Here is a 23,402-nt window from a genome sequence, read left to right as displayed (position 1 = left end):
TGAGAAAACTCTTTGAAAGGTGCTGCTAGCTTTTCCACAAAGCATCAAAGCTTTTCCTTTCGGAAGCAACCCCAAGCAGAATCATTCAAGGATTCCATTGTGTGCACGGCTACTCTTTTCCATCCTGCTGGATGCTGAGCTCCCTTTTCTCATCTTGTCCTCTCCCGCAGATCCATACATCTAACACAACCCCAAGATCAGGGGTGACAATATTCAGATCCTGAGATTAGGTTTCAGACTCTCTCTGAAGCCATTTAAGAAGAGCTGTACAAAGCCATTTCAGAAAGGCCAGAATACAAAGTCAAGGTCTCTCACGCTCGAGTACAGCAGTATTCTGGGAACTGAGCAAACTGAAAGTGACAAATCAAATCCATTCTTCTTTAGATTGTTTCTTGTCTGCTCAGCCAGAAAAAAAAAAGTACCTAATTTCTTTTCTGATGGAAAATATCAAAGAAGTCCATTTCAGAGTTCTTTTTCAGAATTCTTATCTAAAGAACAACCTCACAAAGAGAAAGAAGTGCACCATTAAGTGCCAACCATCTCTACTTCTAGCTTTGTAATCACATTTGTTATATTTCAAAGGCAATCTTCCTCATCAATTTCCATTTCCCTAATCAAATTATATTGTTTAAAAGGGCAATTTTACTTAATACTTGCTGTACTCTGCATTTCAGTAATGGGTCATCCTTGCTCCCCGCTCCCCGCTCCCCCTACAGTAGCCCAGAGCATTTAATGCCATTTACAACTACGGCAGTCTCTCTGCCTACTTACTCTGACTGGGAACAAACCATTTGGTCCAGGGCCATTTCCAAGTTTCCTTCCTTCAGGTTCAATTGTTATAATGGACTAAAAGCTTCTCTGAGAAAAAGTATCACAGGATGAGAAAATAAGTTAAAAAAAAAATCAGGTGATTCTCTCAATATATTTAAAGAAAAAACTCCTTCCTTGGTAAAAGACCAGTTTTCGTTTGAAAGTTAACTCAGGATCTTGTAAAAAGCCTCCCACACTCCAAATACTGAAATTGTTTAAGTAAACCCCCAGAGAAGGAAAAAGGCAGTGGAACCTGCCAATGTCTATTACACGTAAGGCATCTGGAGACCTGGACAAGACTCCTGCAGCAGGAGTAGCCCCACTAGCAGCAGAGCAGGGGACCTGGGGGACCCCAATGTGTTCGCCTATTAGTCTCTCTTCCCAGACTGCAAGGGCGAGGAGCCTGTGTCCACAGAGGCCAAGTCAGCAGGGATGAGCTGGAAGTCAGACGGAAGTCAGCAGAGCCTGAGGAGCTCAAGCTCGCTGAGGGAAGGGCTTAGCCTCTAGTGCTGTCCCATGCATGTCTGAGCCTCTAATGCATTTTTAATGACATTTTTGTTTTAATCTGGTGAGTGCTAGGGGCTCATGCTTGTAATTCTAGCTATTCAGTAGGCTGAGATCTTAGGATCAAGGTTTGGAGCCAGCCCTGGTGGACAAAGTTGAGCCATCCAAAAGCCAGGAGTAGAAGAAGTAAGGCTCAAGTGGTAGGGTTCCTTGCCTTGCGGGAGAAAACTCCGCAAGAGCATGAGGACTTGAGCAGAAGCCCACTGCTGGCACACACTACAAAAACAACGAAGTTGTATGGCACCATACTGTGCAGTAGTGAAATAAGAACTGTAAGATCAGACAGATTCTGGCCAAATGTATTTCCTGTTTAGTATGGTTGGTTAAACAGAATGTTTTAAAGGAATGCAAAAATACAAAATATGCTACAAGGGGTATGTTTCAGCAAAAAAGTCCCCCCCCCCCCACTCACCTATTCTTCAACAGAACAATGTCCACTGGAGGAATACAATTTCCCAGAGTGCAGAGAAGACTCAACTATGAGATGACTCTGCAGGCTCATTCTGAAAACTACGAACTTAAGAGTTCTGACACTTGCTTCCTTGGATTGTTTTTTAGTTACCTACCTTTATTAATCAGAAAGTAAGAAATAAGCCATCTCAAAGTTTTAACTCTTTTATTTTGCTCTTGAGCTTCATCTGTCTTTACACAGAAAAAATGATACTAAACTAAAAAGCTGCATTATTTTCATTTTGGTTCAAAAATGAGGCATCTGGTCAGAGACTGATCACTCAGGTAAACAGTTGTGTTTTCTCATAGACTGAATATCTATTGTCACAAATATATCTTATACCTTAAACAGCTAAATAAGCATCAAATGTATATGTTGTTGCCACAGTTGTTTTTCTTTTTTTGGGGGGGGGTAACTGTTTTTATTTTTTGTCTTTTCTCTTTTGGTATTAGGGACCAAACCTACGCTATTGCACATACGAAGCAAATGCTTTGCCACTGAGCTACATTCCAGCCCTGTACATGTTTATGTTTTGACAAAAACAGGTTCTTAAAATAAATGCTTGGGTAGAATTATTAGTAACTAGCCAACTGACGGTGGATCTGACTTAAAGCACCACATAACAATGTGCATTTACATCACCCTTTTATTTCGTAGTTAGAAATAATACAGTTCCACAGGGTAAATCAGCAATAAATAACGGTGTTCCATCATTAAACGTAAAAATCCCAACTCTTTGGCATCTGACAGGATTCTATTTCTTGTCAAACTAATGACTGTATAGAAGATATAGTTCATCTTACTGATCATTCATCAATACAATATGTTACAAAGGTGCAATTTACTTTAAAATGTACAACAGCTGAAAATTTCCAGCCCACCAAGATCAACTCAGTAAGACAAGGGCCAGACTCCCCAAGGCTTCTCCACAGCTTACCTTCGTGAAAGTATAATAAACATAACGAGTTCCTAGGGTTTTCTAATACTTACTGCTCTAAATAAAGTTTGCCATTCGTTCTGGCTAAAGGGAAATCACAATTGTTACCAGGAATGACTCAGTCATTAATGAAGTGGTGTTCTTATTTTATAAGCAAGATTAGTAACCCCTAAGAAACTCACAGTCCCTAAAAGAAAATATAAAATGTGCAGTTGTATGTTTCCAGGAATGCCAGCTCAGTAATAAATTGCACCTTTAAGAGTAAGGAAAAGAAAAAAACAGAAATCAAAATGTTTACAAAAGGTAAGTTACACACATTTTTTTTCCCAAAATATATTCCAGAATAGCTGAGCTGTGTTTGTTACTAAAGCCAGGACATTATTTCTTTAGTAACAAATTAAACCAGTGCAATTGACATAAACTGTTAAGTAATCCAGGATTAACCTATTAAAACTGCAGAAGCCCGTTAGGCTCCTACACTAATCCTAGAAGCTGGAATTTCAAAGAGTACTGTGATGCACGGAACTAAACTGGAGTGACCCAATACCATACACATGGTAGTACTTCCTACTGAGTTAAACATTCAATAGTAAAAATCATGAGATCCTCTACTAAAGTTCCATTCACTTACAGAAAATTCAGATGCAAACAGTATTATGCCTATAATCCAGAGTTAAAAGAATTCTTTCCATTTTAAAGTTCCAGATGAATTTTAAATTAGAAAATAAGCGCTAAGGAAACATTTTCAATTTATGAAAACTTCATATTGGAAACTTTCTGGAAAAGCTTCCTCCCACACACACCCCCATTGTAAAATAAATACTTTGTATCCCAAATTTAATTTCATTAAGACACACTTTAATAACGCTATAAAGAAATATTTTACAGCCATAGAGATCAATAACTTTCCATGCGGAAATAAAAAACTTCATTGCTCAATACTATTATTGAGGCAACTGAGGAAAGATTACTCTCTTAATCTGAAATGTTAGGGTTTTTTTTCTTCAGTGCAAAACCAGTTATAAAATATTTTAACTCAATATTTAAAAATAAAAAGTGGTCCAATTCAGCAATGTTCAAGTTCTAAATTTCAAAAGAACAAATCATTACATACATTTTATAGTAAAATACAGAGATTCGAGAAGTACTTGAGTACTTGAGATATAAATTTCTAATGAATCATACCAAGTCAGCAACAACCAAACAGATAACATTCTCAATTTGAGTATCAGAATCATAAAGATGAAATTACTGTACCAAATCTTTTTCTCCTAGCTAAATAGCTATACAAACTAATGGTCCACGTTCTGTTTCCTTTGCAGTTGCGTGCTCTAGAATGATATCCCCCCCCTGCCCCCGTCCTAAGTACTTGTGATTTCATTCCTGTATTCAGAATTTGATCCAAACAATTTTTATGTTCCAAGAACACTTAGCTGTAATAACCATCTAGAATGTGAAGAGTCATGTACAGAGTACAGCAGTAGATTTTTCTCTAGCCAAGGACAGGCTAACCTAAAGTGGTTTCACCCCTGGGCAAGCCATTCATGTATTATTTCTGGCAAACACTCGGTCCCCTCGGAGGGTTAGGTGTTGAAGTTGGTACTGTAGCACTTCTGTGTCAGCTGGCTCCTTGATGTTCATTTTATCTAGATTGAGGTAGTCCAGAGATTTGGAGTGAGCCCTCTTACCTTTAAGAAGACAAAGAGGCAGCGGCCCGTGGAGGGCCTTATAAGGTTCATAAGGTAAGGACTTAGTGCACTTGTCTCCTGAGCTGGGCATCCGTCTTCGCCTCCTGCCATTCACAGCTGGAATCTCGTATGGCTGATAGTATCTACTTCTGGTTTTATACAAACGAGAGGAACGTGCAAGTCCTGCATCCAGCTGTTTGGAGCGCAAGGAAGGCATGGCTTCCCCCTTACTCTCTTCTCCGGTGCACTTCTGGGCTAACTTCAGGAGTTCCTCGCCAGTTGTGAAGCCAACCAGGTAGTTAGAGTCCATGTGTAGGATCTGGTAGCCCGACACAGTCCGGCGCATGGGGGAGCAGGGCGTGCTGGAACAGCGGGGCTTCTCGGCCTCTGCTTTGCCCGGGGAACTCCCCTCGGCCACAGGCAAAGGCAGCGTGGCCAGAGTACTTCTGGACTCTCCATTTATATCCACTTCCATTTTAGGCACCAGTCTGCACACTCCTAAAAGCAAACACACTCAGATTAGAAAATAAGGTATCTCGAGCCAGGCCGGATCCTTCTAGAAGTCAAGGAGCGTGAAGGAACCCTTGCCTAAATGAGTGACAGGACAAATGACGGATAGATTTCTCTCGATGTCTAACACAGTATCAAGCAAGCAGGAGATGACCACTACTCTCTGGTGCCTCCCGGAACTCAATGCAGGTTAAATAAAAATCTACAGTGCCTTGAAAAGGTTCAGCAGAAGCAACAGAAAACATTAAAGGCAGCAGAGCATTCGCCCATAGGAAGTTTATTCCTTTAAGCAATATTAAGCAAAACAAGTCAAATTTGCAATATTAAGTACACAGAGGCAAGCTTATAAAGTTTCACAGGACTTTTCAAAATACTTCTGACTGAAAATTAAAATTTTCCCTCATTTAATTTATATCAAGTGTTCAGCTTTTCAGTCCTGTGATACATAACAATCGCACTCAGAGCGTATAAGACAATTATCTGAGCTGATCAATCTTTGCAAAGCATCCATACATGTTCGTCCTAAAAAATATTTTTAGGTTATGAATGAGTCCTTGGAAAAGGTTCTCCTAAATGTTCTAAATGTTCTTCTTTTGATGTGCCAGCAAATTAAAGAAAACAGTTTTATATCTTACAAGTCAATTTTAAGCCCAATCCATCATGAATATTGTGATATTAAACACACAAGTAATTCTAAATGTAACTTTTACGACTATTTAATCATAAAACATATCACGCGTTGGCAGTTATTTTACTTTATAATGCCTAAGATAGTATTATTTCAAATAGTTTAATGGCAGGATGATTCACAATGAATTCTGATATTATTCATTACAATTGTCACTAGACAGTTTGAAATACTGCAATGACAAAAAGTTCTACATCTAATGGCAAGGTTCCTAGAAAGTTGCAGCTAAAACAAGGAAAATAAGGTTAGTGGAAACAGTGATAATGACATTTCAGAGAAACTTTATTCCTACTTAGTTTTCAACTTTTCAACTGGAAGTAGTTTATATAGTTTTGAGTACATGTCTCAGACCACTAATCAAACATGTCAAATAATTAAGTCTAAGATTTAAAAAATACTGGAAAGGGCTATTCCATCACATAATCCTCAGCAGTTCCTTTATGAAATTAATCACATTTCCAAAGTGAAGAATTCCCTCAAATGTTGGTAACCATTTAAAATCTAAGCAACTAGAAAACTGAAAAAAAATACAAAAATACAAAAACAAGTCCAACAGTTAAAAAAAAATCAGGACGCATCACTACGGTTCTCATCTCCAACATACAGGAAACATCTGAGTGGCCAATACAGGGCTCACTCTATTCCAAACCTTACAATGATTTTCAATTTTTACCAAACCAAAATGTTGTAGTCTCTTACCCCTTTCTAAAATTAAAGTAACTGGCTTTACCTTATTAACATAAATCTTACTAATATAAATAAAACTACATGCATGAGCAATTTGGTTCTCTACTGATAGGATCAGTATACCAGCAATTTATTTTCGCAATATACATTAGACATCTCAGCTAATAAATTTCAGTGGATGAAATGGCCAAATTTTTATGCTCGAAGAATGTTTACCCTATCCCAAATGGCAATTCCATCCTTCTTTTCCTATTAATGTCATCACCCAGAGAGGAAATAAAAGGACAGATGCAGGAGTTCCCAACTCTATAATCTAGTGGGCAACTCCAGGCAGGAACTGTTTCAGGGAGTTTATTCTAACACCAAGGAGAGGCAGGGCCAGTGAGGCAGAAATAACCAGAGTGCTGGAGGAAACAGCAGGTCCGCACAAGGTATGCTATGCCCAAGAAGAGCTACAGAGGCAGGGAGCAGTCTGTCCTCAGAGCAGCAATGTGCGCTGGTTCTCTTCTGAATCTTACACACCACGCTACCCACAGATTTCCACTAACCACCTCACTCTCATTTGAGTAATTATAAGCTTCATAAAAACCATGAGTCCAGTTCCCATCCACTTTGAATTGGTTAATAGTAATCCATAGCAATGTTAGACTAACTTATTTTTTCCCAAAGAGGGCAAAAATGGCTAAATCTGGGGCTGGGGATATGGCCTAGTGGCAAGAGTGCTGGCCTTGTATACATGAGGCCCTGGGCTCGATTCCCCAGTACCACATATACAGAAAACGGCCAGAAGTGGCGCTGTGGCTCAAGTGGCAGAGTGCTAGCCTTGAGCAAAAAGAAGCCAGGGACAGTGCTCAGGCCCTGAGTTCAAGGCCCAGGACTGGCCAAAAAAAAAAAAAAATGGCTAAATCTACAAAGTTTCAGTAGGGAAACGTCAGCCCAGGCTTCTGTGGTCAGTAGGGTCTTTAGAAGTTTGATCCAACATTAAACTAATCATGACAGACTAAGATAAACCCCTGGAGAGTCTTAGAATCCCTTTGAGCTAAGGATAACAGAATACAATAGGTTAGAGGAAAAGGCACGAGTGACCTGTAAGCTAGCAAATTAAGGATGTGGAAAACTAGAGAAAATGAAGGAAAGAAGTGCACATATGAAGGTGCAAGATTAAACTTAATCTACTGTTAGATTAACAATTATCAGTGAGGTTCCAGCAGCCAAAAGTACCATAAAAGGTATCACTTGCCTGGGCAAAACTTTCCTAATAGAAATGCTGGCACCTACCTGGGAGGTTGTGAACTAGGAAAACAAAAACAAAAGCCATATATGGTTGTTGTGAGAGGCATGCAAAACTTTACTGAGGCAGATAAGATACTGTAGAAGGGCTGGGAATGTGGCTTAGCTGTAGAGTGCTTGCCTAGCATGCAGGAAGTCCTGGGTTCGATTCCTCGCCACCACTTACAATAGAAAAAAGCTGGAAGTGGCGCTGTGGCTCAGGAGGTAGAGTGCTAGCCTTGAGCAAAAAGAAGCCAGGGACACTGCTCAGGCCCTGAGTCCAAGCCCCAGGACTGGCAAGTGTGTGTGTGTGTGTGTGTGTGTGTGTGTGTGTGTGATATTGCAGAAAATACCACTTAAACAAAAAGTTTTTAAAAATCTAAGCATTTCTAAGATCTCCTTATATAAATATGTAATTTAGCAACTAGGGTCATGCAAAGCAGGCCAACGCTCAGTAAAATTTCTGAATGACTCTTTTCCCTGTACATCAAAGGCCTGCTTTAAATATTACATGTACAGCTGCTATTTGCTTAACTCCTGATGAGCAATTCTAAAAATTGAAAATGTTTGCCTTTCTTTTAAGCTATCCAACATCAGTACCTTTGCTCCAAATAGTGTATTTTCTCTCAACAGCTCTTCTAAGCAGTTTCATTCATCTCTGTGCATGCATTGCTGCATAGAAAAGATCTCACTGGGTCTTGATATTCAAGCTGTACTATGACTAAATTATGTTTTTTAAAGGCTTCCTGCTAGTACACATTACTTTTTTCTAAAGAATACATGTAGTACATGGAAGCTGGGTTTCAGAAAAGAGAATAATGAGTGGTAAATACCTCATTTATAATAAGATATTTAATAGACACCATATAGTTAAACTAAGCAGTCATCATGTAATTCCAACTTTTCAATATGAATTAAAACAATTACTTGAAGTTAATTTTAAAAATTTACACTACTAACTTGCTAATACTGAGGCAAAATCATGAGCAAGTTGTAGAATCTACTGTCTCAGGTCATATTTACAAATATAATCTATCTGCTTCGTTATGTCCCTCCTGAAAAAGTCTTAGTGCCTTCTAATTCCAGAAATCTATTTAAAGAAAATAACATTAAGATTGAACAGTGTCCAATTCAGCATGCTCTTGCTCCCAGATGCTGGAATTACCAGAGTACAGCACTACGCCATCAAATATTTATATAGAGGTGTCCAAAGCTTTCCTACAGCGAAATTTCTTGGTGTGTGAGCGGGTTGGGAATTTGTCCCAGGGCCTCACGCATGCTAAATGCATGTCCTATCACTGAGCTACACTCATTCTTACTACAATGCACTCATAAGGAAATCCGCCACCAAAACTACAACTGGAGAGGGCCTGTGCTTTGCAGCACGTTCTTCCAGGTTTAACATGAAAGAACTGCTTATGAGACGTTTATGTTTAGCCAGCTTATTCATGACTCGGCATTTTTGTATTGCAAAATAAACCTGCATCTAAAAGGCAAGCTGCCAAGACAGAGGATTACTAAGCATGCTCGGGAATATCACCATAGAGATGCACAACAGGCATTACTTCATAGCACTGAGAAATCACTCCAAGAGCACCTTGTACTTTCAGGACTGCTAAGGACCAGAGACCCAACATGCCCTTCTTGCTGTAATTGATGCCTTGCATACGCAGCTGAAAGGCAAGTTTTTAGCAGGAAGGAGAATATAAGAGAAAAAAAGGCTTATAGGTACAGAAGGGGCAACAACTCTATAGACTAAAGTCTACAGGAGAAAATACAACTAGAAATCTCAACTTGTATTTGAGCAGTGCTTTTACAACTGAATTTCTGAAACTACTCCAATAAGAATAGGGAAAATGCTAGAGCACAAAGGTATAGACAGTGACTTTCCTAATTGAACTCCAATAGCTCAGCAAGTAAGAGCAAGGGCTGACAGTAGAACTGCATCAAATGAAACCGCTTCTACAAAAGAAACAGCAGCCTGAAGAGGCAGCCTATAGAATGGGAGAAATCTTAGCCAGCTATCCCTCTGACAGTAATCAGAATACAGAGAGATCTCCAAAAAATTAATCTTGGAACTAATAAATGGACAAATGAATTGGAAATTTTTCAAAAGTATTCCAAATGGCCAATAAGCACATGATGAAATGTCCAACCTTACTTGCCATAAAAGAAATGCAAATCAAAACAACACTGAAATTTCTTCTCAGGATAGTGTGGATGACCATCACATAGAACACAAATAACTACAGCTACTGGGAGGATGGAGGGAAAAGAAGCCTCATACATGTTGGGAGAAATGTAAACAAGTGTACCCACTATGGAATACACCACCATACGATCCGACCATACTACTCTTGGACATTTATCCAAAGGAATTTAACCCAAGACAGAAAGAGACACTTACAAACCCATGTTTATTATAGCACTCCTCACAATAACCAAATTATGGAAATATCCAAGATGCCTTACAACTGATCAATGGATTCAGAAAATGTGCTAAATAAACAAAATGAAGTATTATTCAACCATAAAGAAGAATGGAAGCATGTAATTTTCAGGTAAATGGATAAAGAGCAACATGTTAAGCAGATTAAGCCAAGTTCAGAAGAACAAAGTGCACATGTTTTTTCTCATATATGGAAGCCAGACTTAAAAGATAAGCACACATAAAATACATTCATGATCACAACATACAACACACACATATAGAGAGAGAGAGAGGGAGAACATGTTTGTAATAGTGAGACTGTTTGAAAGGGTCATGAGGAAGGTGCAGAGGAAAAAAATCATTTTTCTATTTTTTTTTTTTTTTTTTTTTTTTTGGCCAGTCGTGGGCCTTGGACTCAGGGCCTGAGCACTGTCCCTGGCCTCTTCCCGCTCAAGGCTAGCACTCCGCCACCTGAGCCACAGCGCCGCTTCTGGCCGTTTTCTGTATATGTGGTGCTGGGGAATCGAACCTAGGGCCTCGTGTATCCGAGGCAGGCACTCTTGCCACTAGGCCATATCCCCAGCCCATTTTTCTATTCTTGTCACAGCATTTTTCAAGAAGAAACTCAATTTTAAAAGCACGATTCAGTCAGGCATTGGTTCATGCCTGTCATCTTAGCTACTCAGAAGGCTGAGATCTGAGGATGAACAGTTCAAAACCAACCTCAGCAAAGCCTGTGAGACTTATCTCCAATTAACCACCAAAAGCGACAAACAGAGCTGTGTGTCAAGCACTAGAAGACTATCCTTGATCAAAGAAGCTCAGGAACAGCACCTCGGCTCTCAGTTAAAGCCCTAGTACTGGCATGCACACATGCACACACATGTGCACACACACACACACAATGTTCAACTACAAGTAGAGGGGTCAATAATATCAAAGCACTTTGCATCAGTGCATGAAGAAAGCAGAACGAGACTCACCAAATGATGTAGAATAAAAGGGAGAAATTTGGAGAGAGCATAAAAGAAAGCTAATGTGATTAAAGTACAATATATGCATGTGTTAAATACCATAACAAAAACCTTCAAACAGTATATAATTTAAAAATGAATGAAAGGCATGTACAGCAGTCCCATTCAGGGGTGGATACTAAAGAGAGGAAGGTGAAGGGATAGTGTGAATTCAAGTACTTTACATGCATGTAGGAAAACAGAACAATGAAACCTGTTGAAAGTGTTTTCAAGAGGGATGACGGGATAAAGGAGAACAGTGATGGAGTGAGCTGCATTATGCACATAAGGAAACAGTGCAGTAAGACCACAGTATGAAGTAAATATGTGCTACTAAAAATGATAAAAATAAAATTAAAACATCTTATACAAGCATTCTATACAAATACAACTCTTAAAATGACACATAAAGGTCATCAATATCAAATTATCTCACAAAGCCAACCAGAACCTAAGATCTTAAATTATTTTGAGATATGGAAGTCCTGGACATGCTCATTGGTGTTATTGCAGATTTTTTTCCTTACTGAATGAGAATCCGAATACATGACATTAGATTAAATGACATCAATTCTAGAAAAATGTGCACCGTATACATTTCTGACACAGTGAATGCAGCATGACTTGGGAATTCTGATGGGAGAAAAAAAGCAGAGGTCCAAGTTCTAAAACCCAGCACACAGGTATAGCGAGGAAGCTCCATACTTCAAAAGATGCGCCACGGACAGAGTCTCCAAGAAGCCAAAACGCCTCAACTTTGGATGAAAGTACAATAAATTGAAAATAAAACTGAGGCATTTCATGTTTAAGCGCCTTCAAACAGCTCTGGAAATTGCTGGTTAGTTTAACACTTATTCTCTTTGAGAAATACCATATCCTACCTATTATCTGCACTTCATCTAAGAAACTCCAAGACTTAACCAGTTCTAGCTTTCCTATTACTTATATTCAGGTAGCAGTAGCTCACCTACTTAAAAATGTCCAACCTAAGATTTAATTAACTGAGATATCAAAAGGCATGGAATTCAATGACGACTCCCAACTTAGACAATTGTTTTTCTGATTTCTCTTAACACACCTTTATTCTCCTGCATCGTAAATTAATGTGATTATCAGAAATACTTTTCCTGATAGGAGGGAAGTGGTAAGGTCTAGGTATAATGTGATTCTCATGGAACATAAGGCAAGTGAAAGTTCACAGCAGCTGAGCTGAGTCAGCACTTGGGTCCCTCCAGGTCTCCCCCGTAGCTACCGAGCTACAGGATGTCTGTGTCTATGACATGCTCCAAGAAGCAGACTTACTATGCTGGGCTCGGAGACTGGAGCTCCATTGCACTTGCTCAGTTATTTCACTGCACAAGGAAACCTCAAAGAGCCCTGAGGGCCAATCAGCACTTTTGATAGCCACTTTTCCCTACCAGATATTCTCGATCCTTTTCTAACTCCAATGACGTCAACGTTTTTGAGCCCTGTAAAAGTAATATATGCAGACTGAAATACACAAATATTCCACAATAATCACTCTAATGACACCCTCCAATGTCTAAACATGTCTAGAGGAAACTCTTACTACAATTTTTCTGTAGACTAACTGGGCACTAGTGGCTCACACCTGTAATCCTAGATATTCAGGAGTCTGAGAACTGAGGCTAGTGGATCAAAGCCAGGTGGGGCAGGAAAGGCCATGAGATTCTTATCTCCAATTACCACCTAAAAACTGGAAGTGAAGCTGTGGCTCAAAGTGGTAGAGCACTAGCCTTGATCAACAACAACAACCACAAAAGTTCTAGGGACAGCACCCAAGCCCTGGGTTCAAACCCCATGAGTAATGACAAAAATCAATCAATCAGTCAAAAAGAAAATTTCCTGTAGCCTTTCTTTTTCTGTACATTTGCAAATATGAAAGTGGACATCTTCTTTCTATAATGATAAACAATATGTAAGTTAACACACACACACAATTATTTTTCCTTTGCAAGAAATTCCAAAAATGTTGAATTAAACAATGTATGCTTTTAAATATTAATAGCAACTAACAAGAAAGCTTTATTTAAAATGTTTTCATTTTACCAGGCACTGGTGGCTAACACCTGTGATCTTAGCTATTCAGGAGCCTGAGATCTGAGGATCATGGTTCTTAGCCAGCTCGGGCAGCTAAGTCCATGAGACTCTTCTCTTCAACTGCAATACAGGAAAAGCCAAAAGTGGCACTGTAGCTCAAGGGGTAGAGCGGTAGACTTGAGCACAAACAGGCTCCGGGACATAGCCTTAGGCCCTGAGTTCAAGCCCCAGGACCAGCAAAATAAAATTAATAATAATAATTAATAATGATGCAAATAAGTTTTATTACTACAGCAACAGAAATTACTTAATACTGGAAGACAATGTGGCAAAAGGATAGTATGTTTGATTTTTCTCAAAGAAAAATGAAAATGGCATGATTTCCATTCTCTAACCTTTAATCTATGGTATTTTCACTTACAACACTTTCTGTAAAGAATTTTACAAACAGCAAACTTCCTTCAAAAAAAAGGGAAGTAACATTTACACATACAAAAAAATATACCTAGTACACATTTTAAAAAAATATTCTCTAAAGGATGCAATCCCCCACCGTAAGTATTCTGGTGCCCTACCCCCGCACACACTCGAGCCTCACCGCCCCGGGACCAGGACTCAAGGGACTTCAGCCCTTACAGAATCTGCACAACTGGGACAGTCTCCAAGAGGCCAAGCTTGTGAAGCATTTGGCACGAAGTAGTATTTTGAAAATACCACTTAGATATCTTAGCTTCTTAAACCATTCCTGAAAATAGCTAATTTCGTTCACAACAGCTAAGCAAACAATTCTTTTTGAAAAGTGTTGTAGATTTGGAATGTTTTCTAAAACTCACATTTGTCTAAAAAGAAAAAAAATTCAGACATTCCCCCGCACTCCCCCATAATAAAAACACTGCTTCCTGTGCTTGGAAATGCACTATGAGAAAACAGATATGAAGATAAGTGTCTTCAACGTACAAAACAAACCAATTACAAAATTCTTTCAACTAAGTAGCTGAAATGAGCCGTGCAGAACATAGCGATGTGGGTCTCACAACCGCGGCTAATGGTACTATTGTAGTGACTAGAATCGCCTGGCTTTAATGCCACTCATCCTAGAGCTTACCACCCTGGAACTTGCCATTGACTGAAGCCATGAAGACACAAAGTCCAGAGCCAAGCAGGCTCTTGATGGCCATATCAACCCAGTTCTCCGGCCTCTAACTTCGGTGGCCTTTCAAGCATGCTCTCCTTCTAACATGTGCCTCCTAAATTGGCTTCAGAGTAAAAATCACCCAAGAAGCTTACAAAAAGACTGGGATCTGTGTCTCAAGCCCTGGCTTTGTGTTATTACTTAATTGAATTGAGGTGGAGCCTGAGGGATCTGAAATGTTTAAGGAATATCAGGTGAATCTAGTGAACACTGAAGTTCGAGAATTTGTCAGGCAGAACTCACCAGAGAGAATTTCATTTTTTAAGTCCTTCGGTTTTTAGTCACTGGGGTGAACATTATTTTTACATGCGTATAATCACTAACAGTGACCACTAAAGCCTTCTAATGTTCTGAGTCTAATCCACTGTGATCTGAAAATACATGTTAGGCAAACTTATTAAAACTGTAAATAAAATAAAAATGTGCTGAATGAGATTTGACATTATGCATCTACATGCACTTGGTTCTATTATATTACTTTGGAAATTAGTTTGCAATCTTAATGATTGTCATCGAAATTATATCCAGTCACCTTCAATGACTGGTAACTTGCTAACTCCCAAGTATGATCACTCTCAAGGCAATTTACTTTTACCTTTTGTATCTGTGCTAGAGTATCATTGTAACTAAAAAAAAATATACGTATATGCATACACATACAAACATATATGCATGTGTATACAAAGAAGTGATGAAAACTCATACACACACACACACACACACACACACACACACACACACACCACATATTCCTGTTCTTTCTAACCCTTTTGTTTCTGTTGGCTGAGCTAGTGACCCAGTCTAACTTAACATTTCTAATTGTTTTTGTACTTAGCATTTTCAGATTTCTTCCACATTTCCTTGCCACTGGAAAGTTTACAAATATCTGCCCTTTTTTAGTATTTTGAAATGCATTTTCAACAGGGAACTGGTAGCTCATGCCTGTAATCTTAGCTGCTCAGGAAGCTGAGATCTGAGGATTGTGTTTGTAAGTCAGTATGGGCAGCAAAGTCTGTGAGATTCTTATCTCCAATAAACCACTCAGAAAAAGGCAGAAGTGTTCACTATGGCTCAAGTGGTAGAGTGCTATCATTGAGAAAAGAAGCTCAGGGATAGCACTCAGGTCTTAAGTTCAAGTCCCAAGACTGATGTGTGTGTATGTGTGTGTGTGTGTGTGTGTGTGTGTAATGCATTTTCACAAAATAGCTTCATCTACTGAACAACACTACCTATCATGCCTTTGAATTATTCTGTTGCTGACTACTAATTAAGAAATCACTTATTTAGAAGCTGAATTTTCCATAGATTATGACCTCACTAACTACTAAATGTTAAGAACTTACAAAGCTAGTGATTAATTATCTTCCTGTTCAAAGGCTTCCAGTGACATAAACAAGCGTGTCAGTGCAGAGTCATGGATGACATTGAAAAGAAAGACAACTAAAGGAAGACAACAGTGAACACTTTTAAATGCTTACGGTCAAAGAAAAGAATCCTACTCTTGCAATAAACTGCTATACAACTGATTTTGAAAATTAGCCACTCTTGTGTATAAAATTTATACTATTACTTTCCTAATACCTTCTGCGAATAATATATTTAATGAAATTTCCGATTAGAACAGCTACCTCTAATTACCACATATTTTTAAAAATTCTTCCATGAGAATGTGTTTATCTTACAGGAATTTCAGAAAAAAGAAATAAACACAAAGTGCCAATATTTCAAATAATTTTAGTATTCTATAATTATCATTTCAGCTCCACCCATTAAAAATTTGTAATTGAACCATACATACTTGCAATAATACAAAATTCACATTAACCTACTTATATAATCCTTAAAATAGTGTAATATTATGCTCATACCCCAATTAACAACCAGGAAATGTAAACTATAACTTACCAGACAAAATCTCAGAAGATGTCACTGTACAAGTTCCAAGGAGTCCCAAGGGAGCACAGGCATAATAATTTTTTCTGATGCTAAACATGAAATACAAAAATAAACCTGTAATTTAACAAGTAGCAAAAATTATAAAGCAATTACAGCAATTTTATCTGCAAAACAGGATGAAACGAGCAGAAAGTACAGATTATATAGTACACAATAATTGATTATTTCAACTAAAAATAATCTTGAGTGTGTTCAGCTAAACGAGTCCTCCAGCACGTTGCTCAATCCCTTGGATTTAACTTGGCTAAGCAAGGAGACAAGGAAAACTAGATGCTTAGTGTTGACTTTACCATCCCTGTCCCATTCACCCACAGAGGAAAGCATGAGGCGAAGACAAAGGGTCTTCTTTCTGCCTTGCTTGAAAATTCTACCTCCTGACCTGGCATAAACTAATCGTGTGTGTGTGTGTGTGTGTGTGTGTGTGTGTGTGTGTGTGTGTGTGTGTGTGTGTGTGTGTGTGTGTGTGGTGGGGCTTGAACTCATGACCTAGGTGCTGTCCCTGAGCTCTTCTGCTCAAGGCTAGTGTTCTATCATTTGAGCCACAGTGCCACTTCCAGTTTTCTGGTGCACAGACTGGCTTCAAAGTGATCCTCAGATCTCAGCCTCTTGAGTAGCCAGGATGACGGGAATGAGCCACCAATGCCTGGTGACAGTAATCTTTAAAATGAGACCAATCAAAGCAATCCATGCCTACACAGTTGTTAGTGGACCCAAATCAGTGAGGTGAATGACTCTGTTCTGCATGCAATGCACTTCACAGATGTGTGATGCTATTATTATACAATTAATTCCTGATGTCTACTCATCTGAGCCACAAAATAGCAATGATAAAAAAAATTCCTCACAAGACTGCTGTGAGACAAATGATTGGAAGGCTCTTAGAAAATGTTACATTAAAAAAAAACCCAGAACATTCTTTCTACTTCTTTCTAGCTGTCTCCTTGCTTATGATTTCTAGTATCTCCTCTGTGCCTTCTTCTCCTTACCAGGGGGAATTAATGTGTAAGAGTATCTATCTTTATCTCCTACCTCCTCAGTTAATTGGGTCAATTTGTTAAGACCAAGAAAACTCCCCAAGCCTTTTTCCTATGGGTAGAAGTTTCCTTAGTTGTTGAGGATTCTGTTGCGTTCAACAGAAGGGGGAAGAGATTTATACAAGCAAAGTGGGCACACCCCACCTGCATAGGGCCCCCAAACTGAAGGTAAGTGGGCAGGGGAAGGACCCGGCTTTGTTACCTTGCTTTTCTAAGGAGCACAGAGGAGTCTGAGCCAAAGACAATGGATAATTTGCTGAAATAAAAGGTTATTTGCTTCCTCAGCTTGAGAAACTAGAGGAGCTAATGCACTGACAGTGGCATTCCAAGAGGTTCATCTGCTTTGGGTATGTTTTGCCACATGGATAGCAGACATAATCCATTTCATATATTTTATCAACTACTTTTAAAACTGAATAAGCCAAGAAATCTAGATAATTTAAACTTATTCCCACGTCGCTAATGAAGCTTCGGGTTTTATCATAAAGTGTAATGTAACAAAAATTGTTTTCTAATAACATTGTTTATTTCACATACTTGCCCTCAAGAATTCCCCCACTATTACCGTTAGTTCACATTAGTATCTTAAAGTAAATAAATTTTAATGGGGAATAGGATTAAAAACAATCTAACTTTTAGAATCTGCTATACAGCAATAGTCACATGTAATTATATCATTTCATTTTTATTCCACAAGGAAAATATGATGGGCTTCGCTTTAAAGAATTCAACCCAACAAGGCCATCTGAGAATTAGGGCAGGTACAGTTAACTCCAAATGGTACCTCTACCTGTTCAGTGGTAAGCCTTGTACCCAATCACCATTTCCAAAAATGTATAATCAATTTCTGTAAATGGGACATTATTGATTATGAAGATGCACTTTACTGAAAAGTTTTATTAGCTCATTTGTGAAACATGGAGGGGGGGAGCCTGTTTTACTACAGGCTTTAAATTTCCAACTTCAAAAATACAAGATTTCAAGGTACCTAGGGGAATGTCCTATACAAAACCAATCTAAATAGTGGACTCTTTCTTGTAGCAATTTCCAAACTGTGGTTGTTATTTTTTTAATCACAAATTTTAAAGCAGGAAACAAAGTATATCACTTAGTACTTGTTGGCTATTCATTTGGATAACAAACACAGGTAGGTATTTAACTTGATTTTTTTTCAAGGCTACATCAATCACAACAATAGACTTCACTTCGACTCATAAATATGACTGGGAATCAAGAGTGAACATGAGAAAAATCTTGATGCCCTCATCCTCAATAAAGATAATTGCAAACATTTTACATTTGATTTAATCTTTACATTTGATTTTAATCTTATATACTTTGCCTAAGTATTTGGGAATATATTCTTTTGAAGCTTTTAAACACATTGAGGAAAATTTTACATTGTAAAACATCTTTTCCCAACACCAAAATAAAGAATTCAACTTAAAAACTCAGCACGGATTTGAAAGCAGGAGAGCTTTAAAGTAATTATCCAGCTCCTGCACCGGAGCTGATGAACAAGTCCAGGAAATGGTGGTAATTTCATAGTAAACAAAGTGCAGTGACTGATTACCCAGTTGGCCAATGCCAAGTCCAAAATAGAATATAACCAAAGTCCAAGGGAACAGGAAAGGTGGAAGCTAAGGGGCAGGAGGTTCCTTCTACTTCTGCTCAGTACTCACTCCTGAGGCTGCTTGCTGTTTGGAGGTGACCGAAGTACTCAGTGCAGAAGCACAAAGGGCAGTCATGGTAAAGACGGTGAAAAAGAGTAAAATGAAGAAAAAAAGAGTAGTAAACAAGCTCAAAACTGAGCTCTCTCTAAGTCATCACCTCTCAAGGAATCTACTTAGAAAATGGAATGAAGGTTTTGGTTCCCACCTCCCATAAAAAGCAACTAAAAGTTAGCAGTCTAAAAGCCCCTCAGAAAACATACCTTTCAAATAAAATGACCCACTTTCAGAAGACCTCAAAAATCTCTAAACCTTTGTAATTAATGGTGGCTTTATCCTGGCATGAAGCCTGGGAAAGATACCAATGGATATTGTTTCCTCAGTGATCCACAAGAAAGCCTCCTTTGAAACTGTTAGAAGATGGAGTCAATGTTACATGGAGACTCACACTGAAATAAACAGAATCCCTTCTATAGGTTACAAATGTTTCCAGCTCTAAGGAGTAGAAACAATGACTGAGTCCTGTAAACAATGAGAGCAGGAAAACTTAAGCAAGACCAAGAGCTGCCCCCAGCATCCTGTCCACAGAGGGCAGGGAAGCCACCTGTGACTAAGCAAAACACACCCAACAACTACACGCAAAACACGCCCACCAACGACGTGCAAAGGAACCTCTACAAATAGAAAAGTTGGCAGACATTACCAAGTGTTTCCAGTTTCCCAGGCAATGTGATATGCACTATCACAGGTAACGAAGAAAGTGCTTCAAAAGTATGTCTCAATTCATAGCCAATGTCATGTAATGTCATGTTATTTATACTGTCCTAACATGGCACCTATATTCTTATTGTACTCAAAAGTAATGTATAACAATGGAAAAGCAACGGAGTTTCTTAAATAATGGCTATGCAAACAGAACTAAGGGAAACATTTTGTCTATTACCCACAAAGCCATTCTGTTCTTCACTCACCATTCATTCATTCATTCATTCATTCAATGGTATTCTTGAATCTTATTAAACATCTCAACACTGCAAAGGCACTAGGGTAAATGTAAATAAGACTCAGTCCAAGGCAGAAGAGAAGACACACAGACATGGAAATGCACAATTTTCATACGTATCAACTCACATGACACCAGGAACCCAGAAAATAGAGAAATCTCTACAGGGAGGAAAAAAGTTTAGGTCCATACAAAATCCATCCCTACAAATACACAGATCTCATGTATCAGTACAGATCCACTAACAAAGTAACAAGAAAACAAAGTAGCAAAAACATGACTGAAAAATCAAATGTTGTAAATATGAAAGTCAGCATATAGCCTTTCTAAATCTTGATAAATAAGTACTACTAAAGCATTAAAGATTTATTATGCTAAGAAAAGCGAAGTCCATTTTAGGCAAAACGAAATTAGTAGCAGAGTGATGCTTTAATTCTTGCTCTCAGAACTTAGAAAAGAAAGACAGAGAAGAAACCTGCAGTCATCTTCAGAGTAGCTAATTTAAAGGAAACCAAGAAGAAGAACAACAACAAAAAAAAAAAGCACTTGGAAAAAATAGGAAAAAAATTTACAGTTCTATTCAGACTAGTGAGATCACTGTTTGTGATCACTGGTCTTAAATGCTGCTCTGAAAACAAGTAAGAGCAAAATGGACTTCTCCCCAGCAATAAAACACTGCACAGAAATAAGGAGATCTACCCCACCCCCACCCCCAAGCACAGCACACTGTATGAGGAAAATACCTACATGCTCACTTCAGCAATTATCTTTAGAAAATCCTTACTTGTTGACATATTTAAAATTAAATTGCCAATGATTTTGAAAACCAATTGCTAAATAGGAAGAAACTTTTTAAAGCTACTAACCTTACAAAAACCATCAACTTCACCAACGTGGTAAAACAACTCATACTTGGTTGAGAAAGACAAAAACCATGGTATGCTAAGCTCAGCTTTTTTAACAGCCATCTCTTTAACAACTCTAATATTCATTTTCTTTTTACTTCTGCTAGTACAAATTAAACCCGGGTTACAAATATTTTCTTACCATGTGAAGTCATCCTTCTACTTCAAGAGAAAACATTGTTTCACTGTATTACTGACAAGGGCTGGAGGTGCAAGTCTATGCGCCAGTCTATTTGTACAACAAATCGACCTCACAATAGCGCAGGTGTACAGGCTGCAACTAGCCTTCGACAGGTAAAGGCTTCAAACTCAGTATCAACTCCACAGGGTGGGGACAACAATCAGCCTACTGTCTGGAGAAGACCAATCCCTACTCTGTGCCTCACATCAGCAAATTTTTTAAGTTGTGTTTCTACACTTTACTATTTCCACCATGCCACTTACAACCGCTGCTGCAGCTGCTGCTCCTAGCTCCTAGTCTAACCATCCTGGGGTTGCAACTCCAAGCGTCCAGGCTTGCTAGGCCCGAGCCTCTGCCACTTGAGCCAGCGTCTCCAGCAGTTTCTGTATTTTTTCTTTTTTTTGAGGAATGTCTCACTCTACACCAAAGCAAGCTAAGGTGGTGTCCTCCCTACTTGTGCTTCTCCAAGCCCCCCTGCTTACGCACCCCACCCCTAGTGCAGCCATTGGTCCCCATGGAGTCCCCAGAACTTTTATTTCGCTTGCTTGGCCCCCAACTATGATCCCCGCTCTCCACTTCCCAAGTCACCTCCGCCACCCATGAGGCCAAATTTTTACAATATACTTTTAACTATAACTAAATATTTTTTTAATAGCGCTTGATAACTATGAAAATGTGAAGTCACTAAGTTAATAGGTGAATCTTGTACCCCGGGATAGTTTCGTTCACAGTACCATTTACAGTTATATAAACATAAATAATGGGGGAGGGGGAACCCACCTTCTACACTCTCATCAAATTCAGAGATCTCGTGCTCATGTATACACGTCATTACATAATAAACAAAACAAGACAGGAGTGGATGCCACACTCATTGTGTGAAGCGTAAATCCTGGCCTTGAATTCAAAAAGTACCCCCCAAGCTTGAGCAGTACTAACCAAGGCTGTCTTTGGAAATCACTGGGAAGATCAACTTTGGGAGGAGGTAATTAACGTTCTGTTTCCCGGGGTGTCTGTGCTCCCTGGGAACAGCACCGCGTACCCAGAGCAACGACCCGGCCTCCTCAACTACAGGGCTGCTTTTCTAGAGCAAAACATAAAAAAAAAAAATGACAAAAATGTACAACCAAGTTTTGTAACGTCACACTAGTTGTGCAAGAATTGTCCTTTGGGCAAGGCAGGAGTGGCAGGCACACTAGCACACGCCACGGCCTCCATGCTGCGTCCTCTCCGGGCGCTGAGAAAGTTCCAGCTCCCGCGTGCCCCCTGCAGCAGCCCAGCCGCACGCGAGTGCACACGCACGCACACTCACTCACACACACGCACACCTCGTCTCAACGCAAGTCACGACCCCTCCCTCCGGGGAGGAGGACACACACAGGGGTGGGTGGGGGGGGCCCTGGAGACCGCGGCACCCTGGCCAGGGGAGGAGGGCGGCGCCCCCCCCCCGCGCCCACGGCGCCCCGGTTCCGGCAGGAGACGCGCGGATTCCACCACGGGCGCGAGTTTGGCAGCTCCACAATGGGGCCCGCTGCCCAAGCGCCCCGGCCTGCCCGCCGCCGGCCGGTCACCCCCCCCCCCCGAACCCACGCTCCCCACGCGCGCCCGAGTCCCCCCGCGACAGGTGGGGCGCGGGCGGGCGGCGGTGCCCAGCGCCGTGGGCCGCAGCCCCGAGCGCACGGCCGCCTCCCCACCCCCCCCCCGGGCGGCGCAGGCCGGGCGCGGGTGGGCTCCCCCCCCCCCCCCCCGCCTCCGGGCGAGCCCGCTCCGGGAGATAACGCGCCTCCCGGGCAGCCCCGAGCGCTATCGGCCCTGGGCAGTCGCCACCCCGCGCGCGCACCGCCAAGGCCACCGGGCGACCCCTCCGCGGTGAACCCCCGGGCCTGCGGCCCACGCGGGGCGCCCCGACTTCCGCACCGCGGCCCCGGGTGCGCGCGGGCGAGCGAGCCAGAGGCGCTCCGGGCTGGCACGGGGGGGGTGGGGGGAGAAGGGGGGTCCCTGCGCCTGCCCCCCCTCCCCCGGCGAGCGCACGGCGCGCGCACACGGGGCGCACGCCCCCGCACACTCACTCACACGCGCCGCACACTCACGGCGTCTGCGGCCCCACCCCTGTGCCAGCCAACTGCGGGCGCCCCGCACCCCGCGCCCCGCGCCCCGCGCCGGCCCCACCCAGCCCCGACCTCCCCGTCCGCGCCCCTCCCGGGGACCGGCCCACGGAGGCCCGGGGGTGCGGGGGAAGGGGGGACCCCCCCCGAGGCGGCCCCCGCCACCCATCCCCGAGCGAGGCCGGCTCCGCCGAGGCTCCCCAACCCTGCGCAGACACCGCGCGCCCGGCTCGGACACGCGGCGGGG

At 40.9% G+C, this 23,402-nt stretch overlaps 1 protein-coding gene across 5 annotated transcripts in view; it reads right to left on the bottom strand.

The window, feature by feature from the left end:
* The window catches only part of Macir (macrophage immunometabolism regulator), a 56,120-nt gene that overhangs the window by 32,457 nt on the left and 261 nt on the right, over positions 1–23,402 (bottom strand). For 2 of the 5 annotated variants that reach the window (XM_048331254.1, XM_048331255.1), the window contains exons 2-3: positions 16,207–16,286; positions 4,451–4,948 (exon numbers count right to left, since the gene is read on the bottom strand). In XM_048331254.1, the coding sequence (XP_048187211.1) occupies positions 4,451–4,925 (475 nt within the window). In that variant the 5' untranslated portion in view covers positions 4,926–4,948; positions 16,207–16,286. Of the gene's footprint in view, positions 1–2,457; positions 4,949–16,206; positions 16,287–19,224; positions 21,313–21,989; positions 22,004–23,402 lie in introns of those variants that run through there. The other 3 variants (XM_048331253.1, XM_048331252.1, XM_048331251.1) reach the window with 3 other exon arrangements.

This window comes from Perognathus longimembris, chromosome 22 (assembly GCF_023159225.1).
Source record: "Perognathus longimembris pacificus isolate PPM17 chromosome 22, ASM2315922v1, whole genome shotgun sequence".
NCBI lineage: Eukaryota > Metazoa > Chordata > Mammalia > Rodentia > Heteromyidae > Perognathus > Perognathus longimembris.
This window is presented reverse-complemented; position numbering and strand designations above follow the sequence as displayed.